At 42.9% G+C, this 11933-nt stretch overlaps 1 protein-coding gene across 1 annotated transcript in view; it reads left to right on the forward strand.

The window, feature by feature from the left end:
• Positions 1-6956, forward strand: part of NEFH (neurofilament heavy chain) — a 115082-nt gene extending 108126 nt beyond the window's left edge. Inside the window, exon 4 of the mRNA XM_078667187.1 lies at positions 3353-6956. Coding sequence (XP_078523313.1) covers positions 3353-6374 — 3022 coding nt within the window. The 3' untranslated portion in view covers positions 6375-6956. The remainder of the gene's footprint in view (positions 1-3352) is intronic.
• The last annotated feature ends 4977 nt before the right edge of the window (positions 6957-11933 follow it).

An 11933-nucleotide genomic window follows, 5' to 3' on the forward strand; every position in this document is an offset into this window, starting at 1 on the left:
GTTAATGGGTTGAACAACAACATTAAGAGGGGGAGGCCTTCATGTAATCCATTTGATGTCAGTCACTGAGTATTTGTTGATGCAGGAAACACAGTTTGTTGGCACAAATTACACCTTCCTCTGTAGCTACAGCTTCAACAGGGTGTTTCAAATCAGGTTTCACCTCATGCCTAGAGGTGTAGCCATCCACCTCCTCAAGTTCTTTCCTATGATAGTAGAGCAGACCAAGTTAGACTGCCTGGGTGGATGTGTCCTGGTATTCGGTTCAACACATGGACAGAATTGGTCTTTTCTCCCAGTATACACTCCTCCAACACTACTTGATGACACTCTCAATCATCTTACCTCTCTCTTCTCCAATGCAGCCCTTGGCAAACTCATAATCGATGGTGACGTCAATGCAGTCACGACACACGGCAGGGCACATGACACCTCTATAGACCGGCCACTAACAGATCCCACAGACTATTAGAGTACATTGCTTACCTAAGGCTGCAGGATGTCTGGCACGTCTGGCACAGGAGAGAGCTCCTTCACCTTCTTCTCCAGTGTGTATAGTTCGTTCTCACGCTTAACCCACTTTTTCCTCTCCCCGGCTGACACATAAGAAGTGGCAGAAGTGGATATATTGCCTAGATAGACTCGAAACACACCCCAGCTCTGCTCCACCTCTGTGGTTCAGAGGACAGACCACGGGGCACCTGCTGCCTGAGCACCTCGTGGTTCCAACACAAAATATTTGTGGCAACCCTGAGCCAAGGTATTTCAAAATTCTTTGAATTCAACAAACACCCAGTCCAATCAGCAATCACTCAATGGGAGGCCTTCCTCACGTGGTAAGAGGGAGGGCCATGACGTACAGTAAGGACCCTACAAGCTTCTGACCGAGATGCAAAAGACCAGCCCACCACTTCAGAAGTACTTGCGAGTCAATCATGAGGAGTCACCTGAGGAATATACCAGGACCCCCACCCTTGTTGCTGTTCTATTCAATGAGCAAGCAAGGAAGTGCTGAAGCTTCAAGTGCGCGTGTGCTCTTCAGATGACCTGTCACCGGTATAAGCAGCTTTAAAAGTCCTGGTCCCTAAGGAGTCTGAATTCTATCTTAATTGATTATATACTGGGACTAGACGTTACTGCTGGGTGACACTGGGGTCACTATCCTGGCTTTCACCTTACAGGAGCTGCATTCAATAAAATAAGTCTTCTGGAGCAAGAGGCAATGTCTAGAATATTTGCTTCGAAGCAAGCAAGCCAGAGAGAAGTCACCTACCAGCAGAACCAAACACCAAGAACATTGCTGCATCTGCTCGTTGTTCACTGAGGAGCTGCTCGTTTGGCAGGGAAAAGAGATTATCTGAGGGGAACCTGAGAGGGAGTTTAGATGACCAGGGTCTGGGAATTGGCACAGTGGTGCTGGAAAAAAATTCTGGGTGGGGGTGCTGACATCAGTGTTATACCACTAAAGTCATAGGGGTCGTCAAAAATAAAAGCGTCACATAAGCAATAAGTATAGCTAATGTCACAACCTTTCAACAGGAGGGTGGAGAGGGAGTGGCATGTAGCCAGTTATGCATTTTGGAGCATACTTTTGCAAATCTACTACTTTAAAGTCAGCCCTTTTCCCACTGAAATGACCACAAAATGTGCACTAAAATGCAGTTTTACTGATATAACCAAAACACACAAAGGATAATGTATGAACATCGGGTTTTTGTAAATATTTATCGTTTGCACGTCATCAGGTGTCTTGCTGTGATGTTATTAAAATCTGAATTACAAAAATGGGCTTAGTTTGTGCTTTCCTAACTGCTGTTATATTTTGAAACAGATGTACAGTTCATCTGCAGGTTTAAAAAAAAATGTGTGTTGGAAAAGAAATTATATCCTACAGCTTTTCTTTTCACACTTTCTATATCACAGCAATATTGTCATATAGTTCACCTTACAAAACGCACTAACTTTGCAGCTAGAGAAAGAAAACTAAACACCAATCTTCATGTTAAAAGAATAAGCAGCAATTTGTCAAAAGACATAGCCAACATTTAACCTTTGTCTTTAAACTCATCTTTATTGCTCATTCACCTTCTGAACTCCGCATGATTATTTTGGGGTGCTGCAGCACCCCCACCGCCCCTACTTCTAGTGCCTATTAATTGGATTATGAGCAATGGGGGAGGGAGGTAGGGGGGTGAATGGCTCATTACTCCCTATTGGATAGGGACCAGGAACTTCCGGTATAACTTTGGAAACTGCGCATGCGCCAAAACATGAAGCTGGCGCGGAAGCACTGCTATTCACAAATGTACTAAATGCTGAAGTTTGCATTAATGTTACACCCGCACCTACCAGACGGCTGCCTGAGCCTGGGCTTTGGGAAGCACAACCGATAGAAACAATATTGAAACTGCACGCAGTGCACAGAGTTTTTGCCCATTTGGAAATTTTAAAAATTGCTAAAGTTTGGTATAAGGTTACGCTTGATACAAGCATAAAATGCATAACCGTGGACTGTTTTCAGTCACAATTAGCCTAACACATACCTGTATGTGGTATCGCTCAGCTCAGGTACGACAGGAGTCAGGTGGGAGATTTACGTATTCTTTATTGTTGCTGCGCTGTGCTGACCACACGTTGCTTGCCCTTCTCCTCATCCTCTGCCCCTTCCCCACTCCCTTGACCGTAAGTGGTGTCCGGTTCTTGCCCCCTCCTCACCAGGGTCCTAGTGCCCTTGTGGCCAGGTCACGACACTGCATGTCGACAGATTCCAGGCACCAAGACCAGCCACAGTATAAAAGAGCACAAGGACTCTACAGATTCACTCCCAGCTTCTGTGATGCTGCTAAACCCCTGCCCGCCACCAGCTTTCATGCCACCAGTACTTTTTTTTTACTTCTTTCCCTTGTCCACAAAGCTCCCTCACCTACCACTGCTTGGTTGATCGTCCCCCAAAAATAAAGCACGAGTACAGCTTTGTGGGGTTACTGACATAGGACAACTTACTTCACCTGATATGGATTTAATAGATTTTGGAACAGGTGTAATGTTTGTCAAGGGGTCAAGAATGGAGTCGCTTAAAGTGTAAATTTAACTACTTACATTTCTGAAGACTTGTTAGTACTGTTTCCTTCACAAGGCCCTTGGGTATTTCTATCCATATTACAAGAGTGTGTCCTTGTAAACCAGTGGAAGATTTCTCAGTTGTATGTAGTGTGCAGAAGAGCATTTATACATTGTTTATATCACTGATCTAAACATAATGTATGCAAAAGAGTTACCTACATTTTTCTGCAATCACATATCACTTGTGCATTTGTAAACACTAAAGATTTCCTCTCTCTGTTTCCTACAGAAAACTCCTGGAGGGAGAGGAATGTCGCATTGGTTATGGAGGAAGCATGTTGCCATTTGGCGACAGTTCTACTAAAGTTCCTGCGGCTCCAAAACACATCAAGGTGAAAAGCAAGGAGAAAACCACGATTGTGGAAAAGTCTGAGAAGGAAAGAGTCATTGTAGAAGAGCAAACTGAGGAAATTCATGTGACAGAAGAGGTAACTGAGGAAGATGATGATGCTGGAAAGGAGGCTGAGTCCCCAGGGGAAGAGGAAGACAAGTCCCCAGAGGAAGGAGAAACTGAGTCCCCTGAAAAGGAGGTTAAGACCCCAGAGACAGAAGAGGCCAGGACCCCAGAGACTGAGCAAGACAAATCCCCAGGTGCAGAGGAGGCCGAATCACCAGTCGCAGAAAAGATCAAGTTGCCTAAGAAAAAAGAGGCTAAGTCTCCAGAAGCCAAGTCTCCTATTGCGGAGTCTCCAGAAGAAGAGGGTGCCAAGTCTCCAAAGGAAGAAGCCATGTCTCCACAGAAAGAGGAAGCTAAGCCTGCAGATGAAGAGAAAAAGTCACCGGAGAAAGAGGAAGCCAAGTCTCCAGAGGAAGAAGATGCCAAATCTCCAGAGAAAGAAGACGTAAAATCACCAACTCATGAAAAATCAAAGGCTCCTGAAGAACAACCAAGTAAACCTAAACCAAAAGAACATAAGGAGGAAAAAGAAGAGACAGAAAAAAAGACAAAGAAAGACACTAAGGAAACATCAACCGAGATTGAAAAAAAAGAACCTCCGAAGAAGACTGAGGATAAGCCCAGGGTTAAAACAGATAGCAAAAAAGATGAACCATCTGTAAAGAAGCCCCAGCCTAAAGAGGAAACTAAGATAGAAGAGAAGAAGCCAAAGGAAAAAGAAGCACCCAAACCAGAAGAGAAACTCGCCAAACCTGCTAAGGTCGAGGGTAAAGCACAAGATGATAAGAAATCGACTGCAAAGGCTGATCCTCCTAAAACCGAGGTACAAGATAGTGCTGCCCCTAAGCAGAAGGATTTAGTGAAGCCTGAGCAAGAAAAAGAGAAAACAGTGAAGGAAACAAAGCCAAAAGAAGAAAAGAAAGTAAAGGAGGTGCCTGCAGAAACCAAAGTTGAGCCAAAACCTCAAGAGAAAGAGATCAAATCTAAGGAACCAGTGCACAAGGAGGAAGAAAAAACAAAGTCTGAAGTGAAGAAAGCAGCTGAGAAGAAGGAAGAGCCAAAGGAAGATAAGGAGCAGAAGGAACATAAAACAGAGGTCAAGAAAGAAGACCTCAAAAAGGATGTTAAAAAAGAAGAGCCCAAAAAGGATGCTGAAGAGGAAGAACCCAAAAAAGAAGTAAAGAAGGAAGAACCCAAAAATGACATAAAGAAAGAAGAACCCAAAAAGGATGTTAAAGAGGAAGAACCCAAAAAAGAAGTAAAAAAGGAAGAACCCAAAAAGGAAGTAAAAAGGGAAGAACCCAAAAAGGATGTTAAAGAGGAAAAACCCAAAACAGAATTAAAGAAGGAGGAACCAAAGCAGGAAGTGACGAAGGATGAACCCAAAAAGGAAGTAAAAAAGGAAGAACCCAAAAAGGAAGTAAAGAAGGATGAACCCAAAAATGACATAAAGAAAGAAGAACCCAAACATGACATAAAGAAAGAAGAACCCAAAAAGGATGTTAAAGAGGAAGAACCCAAAAAGGAAGTAAAAAAGGAAGAACCCAAGAAGGAAGTAAAAAAGGAAGAACCCAAAAAGGAAGTAAAAAAGGAAGAATCCAAAAAGGATGTTAAAGAGGAAAAGCCCAAAACAGAATTAAAGAAGGAAGAACCAAAGCAGGAAGTGACAAAGGATGAACCTAAAAAGGAAGTAAAAAAGGAAGAGGTGGAAATTAAGGAAAAAGAACCGACAAAGGAGACTAAAGAGAAAGACCTAAAAAAAGATGTGAAAACGGAAGAACCCAAAACCGAAAGTAAGAAAGAACTGAAAAAAGAGGTAGCTAAGGAAGAACCCAAGAAAGAAATAAAAAAAGAAGAACCTAAGAAAGAGACAAAGGAAGAACCCAAAAAAGAGGTAAAGGAGGCAGACCCCAAGAAAGAGGTAAAAAAAGAAGAACCCAAAAAAGAGGTGAAAAAGGAAGAACCGAAAAAGAAGGCTACGGAGGAGCAGCCCAAGAAAGAGATTGAAAAGGAAGCGCCACATAAAGAGGAGGTAAAGAAGGAAGAACCCAAAAAAGAGACAAAGAAAGATGAACCGAAAAAAGAGGTTAAAAAGGAAGAAACTAAGAAAGAAGACACTAAAAAAGAGGAAGCCAAGAAAGAGGTAGAGATACAAGAACCCAAAAGAGGTGTTATGGAAGAGCACAAGAAAGTTGAAGTGAAAAAGGAAGAGCCAAAAAAAGCTGTAAAAGAGGAAAAGCCTAAGAAAGAGGAGATACAAAAAGAAGAACCCAAGAAAGAGGTGAAGAAAGCAGAACCCAAAAAAGAGGTGAAGGAGGAGGAACTGAAGAAAGAGGAGGTAAAAAAGGAAGAGCCTAAGAAAGAAGTGAAGAAGGGAGAACCCAAGAAAGACGAAAAGACAGAACCCAAAAAAGAGATTAAAAAAGAGGAAGCAAAAAAAGAAGTAATGAGGGAAGAATCCAAAAAAGAGCCAAAAAAAAATGAGTCGAAAAAAGAGGAAGTAACGGGAGAACAGACAAAGAAGGAAGAAACCAAGAAAGTGGTGAAGAAGGATGAATCAAAAAAAGAGGAGAAGAAGGAGGAATCAAAAAAAGAAGAAAAGAAAGAGGAGCCCAAAAAGGAAACAAAGGAAGAACCCAAGAAAGAGACAGAGAAAGAGGAGAAGCCAAAAGCAGATGTTAAAGCAAAAGCAGAGAAGGTCACAAAAAAGCCAGAGGTAGAGCAGGAATCCCCCAAATCCAGCAAGCCCAAAACTGAGAAGGCTGAAAAGTCTTCCAGCACGGACCCAAAAGATGATGACATAGCCACAGAGAAGCCCTCTGATGACAAAGTCAAAAAGAGTGATAAGAAGTAGAACTATCAGTGATGGCCAACCAGAGAGGATTTCTCCTAAGAGATATGTCATCGCGACAAGAGAGACTGTGCTTGGGATTGGTGTAATTCCTCTGCAAGCAAGCAATTGTATTAGCAATATGTTTAGGCGACCACAAGGACACACAAATGGTGATCAATTATGTTATGATAGCTTGAAGTAGCAAAATAAGAGAGTATGCCAAATGTCATGTTTGAAAACTTTAAACCTTCCACTTGGGAAATTCCCCTCTCAGATAAGTGCATTTATTTTACTACCTGTGTAGGCCTTGGACAACCACTATAGACCATGTGTATGTGTATGTGTAAATGCTAGGGTCACATCCTGTGCTTGTGGAGCATATATATGCTTGAACCTTTCCTCAGTTAAACTTCAAAATGCATTTTTCATTTTGAAAATAAAAACACAGAGTGGCTTTGTCGGGCACGGGTGGCAAGCTGCTTACATGCCAACACAAGACACTCGCGCATATATAGAAACTAATGGTGCACTAAATGAAAATCTCTTTGCTTACTAATAAGTGTAATAAATTGTTATATAAATAAACAAGCAACTTTTAACTTGGATGGGTATGCCTGGTTTCTCTTAGCACTCAGTACCCCTCTCTCCTGGAGTGTCACTCACGGTTGTCTCTCTAATCTGTTTCTTGTTCGCATCCTATGCCTCACCGGTTTAACCTGCTTAGCTAAGTATGACCTACTGGCCCAAAACATACTATTCCTCTGTGTTATCTCCATGTGATGTGGCTAGAACCCGGATGGCTTGCCTGGTTTCTCTCAGTATCTTAGATATCATTTGTTCATTGTCATACTAATAGCTCGGCTAGTTCCCTTTAACATCCTATAATTTTGTGCTATCTGTGTACTTACATCTCACTTGGATTCTATTGGCATGTCTTGCCTCATGGATTATTCCAATATGTGTATCTCACCTGGTTTTTAATAGCATGTTATCTCCGCATTTACATCTCCCCAGTTTTCTATAAGCATCCGGCGAATCATCTAGTTTATCGCTTTATCAATGGCTTCATCTAGTATCTGTAAGTATGAATGAATGAATGAATGAAATGAGATTTGTATTGCGCTACTTAGCCCCAAGGCATCAAGGTGCATCAGATGGAACAGCTGAATGAGAGGTAAAACCAGATGTCGACTATAGGTAGGCTTCGGTGTAGAGCCAGGTCTTTGTGGCTTTGCGGAACAGAACGAGGGACGCATGGCCCTTGAGTTCAACTGGAAGCATGTTCCAGAGTTTCGGGGCAAGGGCAAAAAAGGCCTTCCCTCCCCATCTGGCCTTCACAGTTCGAGGCACCGACAGAATGTTCTTGTTGGCAGAGCGCAGAGCCCTGCCCGGAGTATAGGAGGAAACAAGAGACCTAATGTCTTCTGCACCGGATCCATGGAGAGCACGGTGGGTAAGACACAGAACCTTAAAGTTTATCCTGGCCTGCATAGGAAGCCAATGAAGGTTTTTTCTGATGGAGGAGCCTGATGACCGCCTGGGGGCATCAACAACAAACCTAGCTGCCGCATTCTGCACAACTTGTAAGCGTTGGACCAGCCTCTTATTTATGCCTAAATAGAGTGCGTTACAGTGATCTAACCGTGAGGAGATGAGAGCTACCGAGAGTTGTTTCCGAGCTTCCAGGGAGAGGTAGTGTTAAAGTTTTCTCAAAATGCTTAAGACACCACAACAGGTGGAAACAGTCCTATTGACTTGCCTGTCAAAGGAAAGTGTGGTGTCAAGAATTACACCCAGATTGCCATGCCTTGTTTGTTATATCTGACCCCGTGGACCACTTTGTTTCTGTAAGCATCTTATTCCTCTTTTGATTATCTTATCTTTTACCATCATGTATCTCATGGGTCTCTCTGCGTACATCTCCCCTAGTTACTCCTTGCACCCTCCAGCTCGTAGGCTATCTATCGTCATACCGTAGCTAGTTCTAGTGGGTCCTCCTTACACTTGGCTCCTACTAGCCCCTTGGGATTGATGAATTATGACCATCGCAGCAGTTCACCTGGTGTCTCTAAGCTTTCTTTGATATACCGATTAGCGCCCTAGAAATATCTCATTTCTTAGCTCCCTGCAAATAATTCACAAAGGGCCAGATGTACTAAGGGAATTTGCTTCAGCAAACCCTGCAATTTACAAAATATCAGAGTTTGCAACAGTAAAAATCGCTTTTCTAATTTACTAAAGCCATGTTAGGGGTCGGTGAAGTTTTACTGACTCCTAAAATGGGTTTGCTGATTTATATCTGCTCACAATTTGGAAGTGGGGGTGTCATGAGCATCCAGCCCAAACTGCTTTTTGCATCTCTATGTGTCAGTAGTGGTCAGTGAGAACCATTGATATGCTACCGTTAAGATGGTAACTCTTCACAGACGTGAAGGGGAGCCTTTCTCTTTTGCAAACTTGCTTCTGTGCTTCACAGGGAGTAGGCAGTGGTCCATGTAGCCAACTCTCATTGAAACCTTTCAAAAATGGGAACTTGTTTTTTTGCGCAGCATCATTTCCTTAAAAAAAATCAGGCTGCTTTAATTAAGCCTTTTATTAGTGCGAAACCTAGGCAGCGCTTACGCTCTCTGCAAGATCTGTTGTATGTACTTTGTGGGCTTTGAAGCATATCCCTAGGACTTGTCTGCTTCCTCTTTTGCTTAGGGACTACTTTTTTTCTAGCAACTGTCTCTATTTAACTGTCTTGATAGAAAACGACCTGCAGAGGTCAGTAAAATACCAGAATCGCTTTCTGCTTGGGAACTTTCTTATTTTATTTTTCTAGCAACTGCTTGTATTTAACAGTCTTGATAGAAAACGACCAGCAGAGGTCAGCGAAATACCAGAATTGCTTTACCAAAGATAATGTGTGTCACAAAGATGAGACCTGTTGCATTGTAAATGCTTGTTTTTGAAAAGCAATCACAGGAATGGTGTTGCTGGTGTCCCTTATAGGCCACCATTCCTGTGACTGTATCCAAATGTAATGAGTGGCAAATTGTGACCAGCCTAATTAATATATATTTGTCTGCGAACCAACCTACTAGTGCATATCTTGGTTGGCAAAATCAGGCTGAGTTAGCCAAAAGTCAGTGCGCAATTTGTGAACACTTTTTGTGAACCCATTTTTGGTACATCTGGCCACTAGTTCATTTTAGCATCCTGTGTCTCACAGCTTATTTAGGCATATATGTCGCACCTTGTTCCTACTAGCTTTACCTTGGCACATTTATCGCACCAAGTTCCTATTAGCAACCCGTGACTCAGGCTTACCGCAACACATATATCCCACCAGGTTCCTATTGGCAAGCAGCGACTCACAGCTTACCTGGGCACAAATAGTACACCAGATTCCTATCAGCATCCTGTGACTCATGGCTTATCTAGGCTCATATGTCTCACCTGGTTCTTATTAGCATCCTGTGAGTCATGGCTTATCTAGCACATAAATCACAGCAGGGGGCACATGTATGAAAGCATTTTGCATTTCCAAATGTCTGATTAAAAAAATTGGGTCTTTGTGACTGCATTAAGGCTTTTTGGGTTGTAACAAACCCATAGTGGAATTTGGTAACGTTACCAAATACCAATTTGGGTTTGCGACTAAATACCTAAATGGAATTTGGAAGGGATGTGTTTAGAGCATCCAGTATTTGCGACCAGTGATTCGTACACCTGGCCCAAACTTCCTAGTAGCAAGCTGTGACTAATGGCTTACCTGCATATCTTAATTTCACCTGTTTCCTAATACCATACTATGCTTAAGGGGCTATCTCTGTACCTATATCTAGCCTGGCTTTAATAGGCACTCTGAGCCATATTTATCAAAGGGTTGCGTCGTTTTTGCACCACACAATATGGTGCAGAAGCAATGCAACCCTTTAGATGCGATTTATCAAGCCACATAAGGCCCCCTTGCGTGGCCCCGAGTCGCTTGATAAACCCAGAGTAACGCAGCATAAATCACTGTGTTGCATTACTCTACGCCAGGGAGGCGTTCCATGGGTGCCACGTGGGTGTTTCCAAGCAAAGCCCATGGGTTTTGACACAATCCAAGATTTACCATAAGTGGTAGGTCGAGGAAAACGTCAAAATTGCTCTGCCTCCATGGGCGAGGCATACTGAGGAGAAATATGTATATTTCTCCCTGTTTTTTTCTCTTTGAGCAAAATGCCTCAGGATATTGTTTTTGAGCAGGTCCCCACTCCTTCACAAAAATAATCCTACTAGCAGCACAGGCACCCTTGTAGTGTGGTGCAAGAGAGCCTACATTGATGCAAGGCAGCGCATTGCGCGCCATCGCTGGGAAAAGGCAGGAATGCGCCGTACAATGTTAAGCACTGCACATCCCTGCCCTTTCCCTATCACGCAGCGCAGCAAGGTGACTTGAAGCTCAGCATGATATCATGATAAATATGGCCCTCTATGACATATCATTAATGAAAACAATATTTACTCCATTGGGTTCAAAATCCAAACATGTTTAGATGCATGTGGCAGGAGTTAATACAAGAACATACGATGAAAGAGCAAAAAGAGCTTAATTGTTAACAAGCCTGGGAAATTTTGAACTGATCACTAAAGAATTATGGACCAGATATATTACCCTTTGTGCTTTGACAGGTCTGGAATAGAGCACACCCATCACTTTTCATTGGTGCAAAATGGAATATTTATACAAGGCATCTGGAACTGGGTACAAGGTCCTCGGTGCTTGGGAGGCTCCTGTGGATGAAGAAAGAGCTCTGCAGCCTAAAAGGCAAAGAGTACAGGTCTTTCACTGTGATCCAGCCCTCTTGTCCCATTTTAAAAATGTTGCCATTTGGCACTAGAATGTGGCTTCTTTCTGTCCTAACATAATCATTGTTGTGTCTAGGGCGGTAATGTGAATACCATGAGCTCTCTTCACCTGGACATTTTTAAATTTGTTGTTCTCTTCCTTTTAAAAATTATGGTTCATATTGTTTACTTTTTACTAAATCAGAAATTCTTTGTCTTTTAGCCAAATTAAACAAAAAAGGCATCTGGAACTGGGTACATGGTCCTCAGTGCTTGGGGGTTCCTGTGGATAAAGAAAGAATTCTGCAGCCTAAAAGGCAAAGAGTACAGGTCTTTCACTGTGATCCAGCCCTCTTGTCCCATGCACACTCACTCGCTGGTATTATAGCATACAGGACCTTTTACCATGTTCAGTGGGGCCCAGAGGAGAAAAGTGAGGAAAGGAGGTACAGACTAGCTCCCTGGAGGAGGTTAAGTAGACTTCTCTCCAGTTGAGAGGACTGAGGCGACCTATCTAGATGCAGTCAAATCTCCTACAAAAGACGCCAGAAGACAGAAATCCCAGAGAGGGAGGAGGGAAGGCAAAGACCCAGACCTGGGTGCTAAGTCCAACGTCAAAGTCCCCACGGATTCCGCACTCCGAACTGTTTATGCTGATCTGCTTGAAATGCCGCGCCTAGCAGTGGACGTCCGGGGTTGCATGAATCTTCTTTTGGCACAGAGTAACAACTTTGTGATCAGTAGTATCATGTTTGCTGTTCT

Source organism: Lissotriton helveticus, chromosome 11 (genome assembly GCF_964261635.1).
Source record: "Lissotriton helveticus chromosome 11, aLisHel1.1, whole genome shotgun sequence".
Classification (NCBI taxonomy): Eukaryota; Metazoa; Chordata; class Amphibia; order Caudata; family Salamandridae; genus Lissotriton; species Lissotriton helveticus.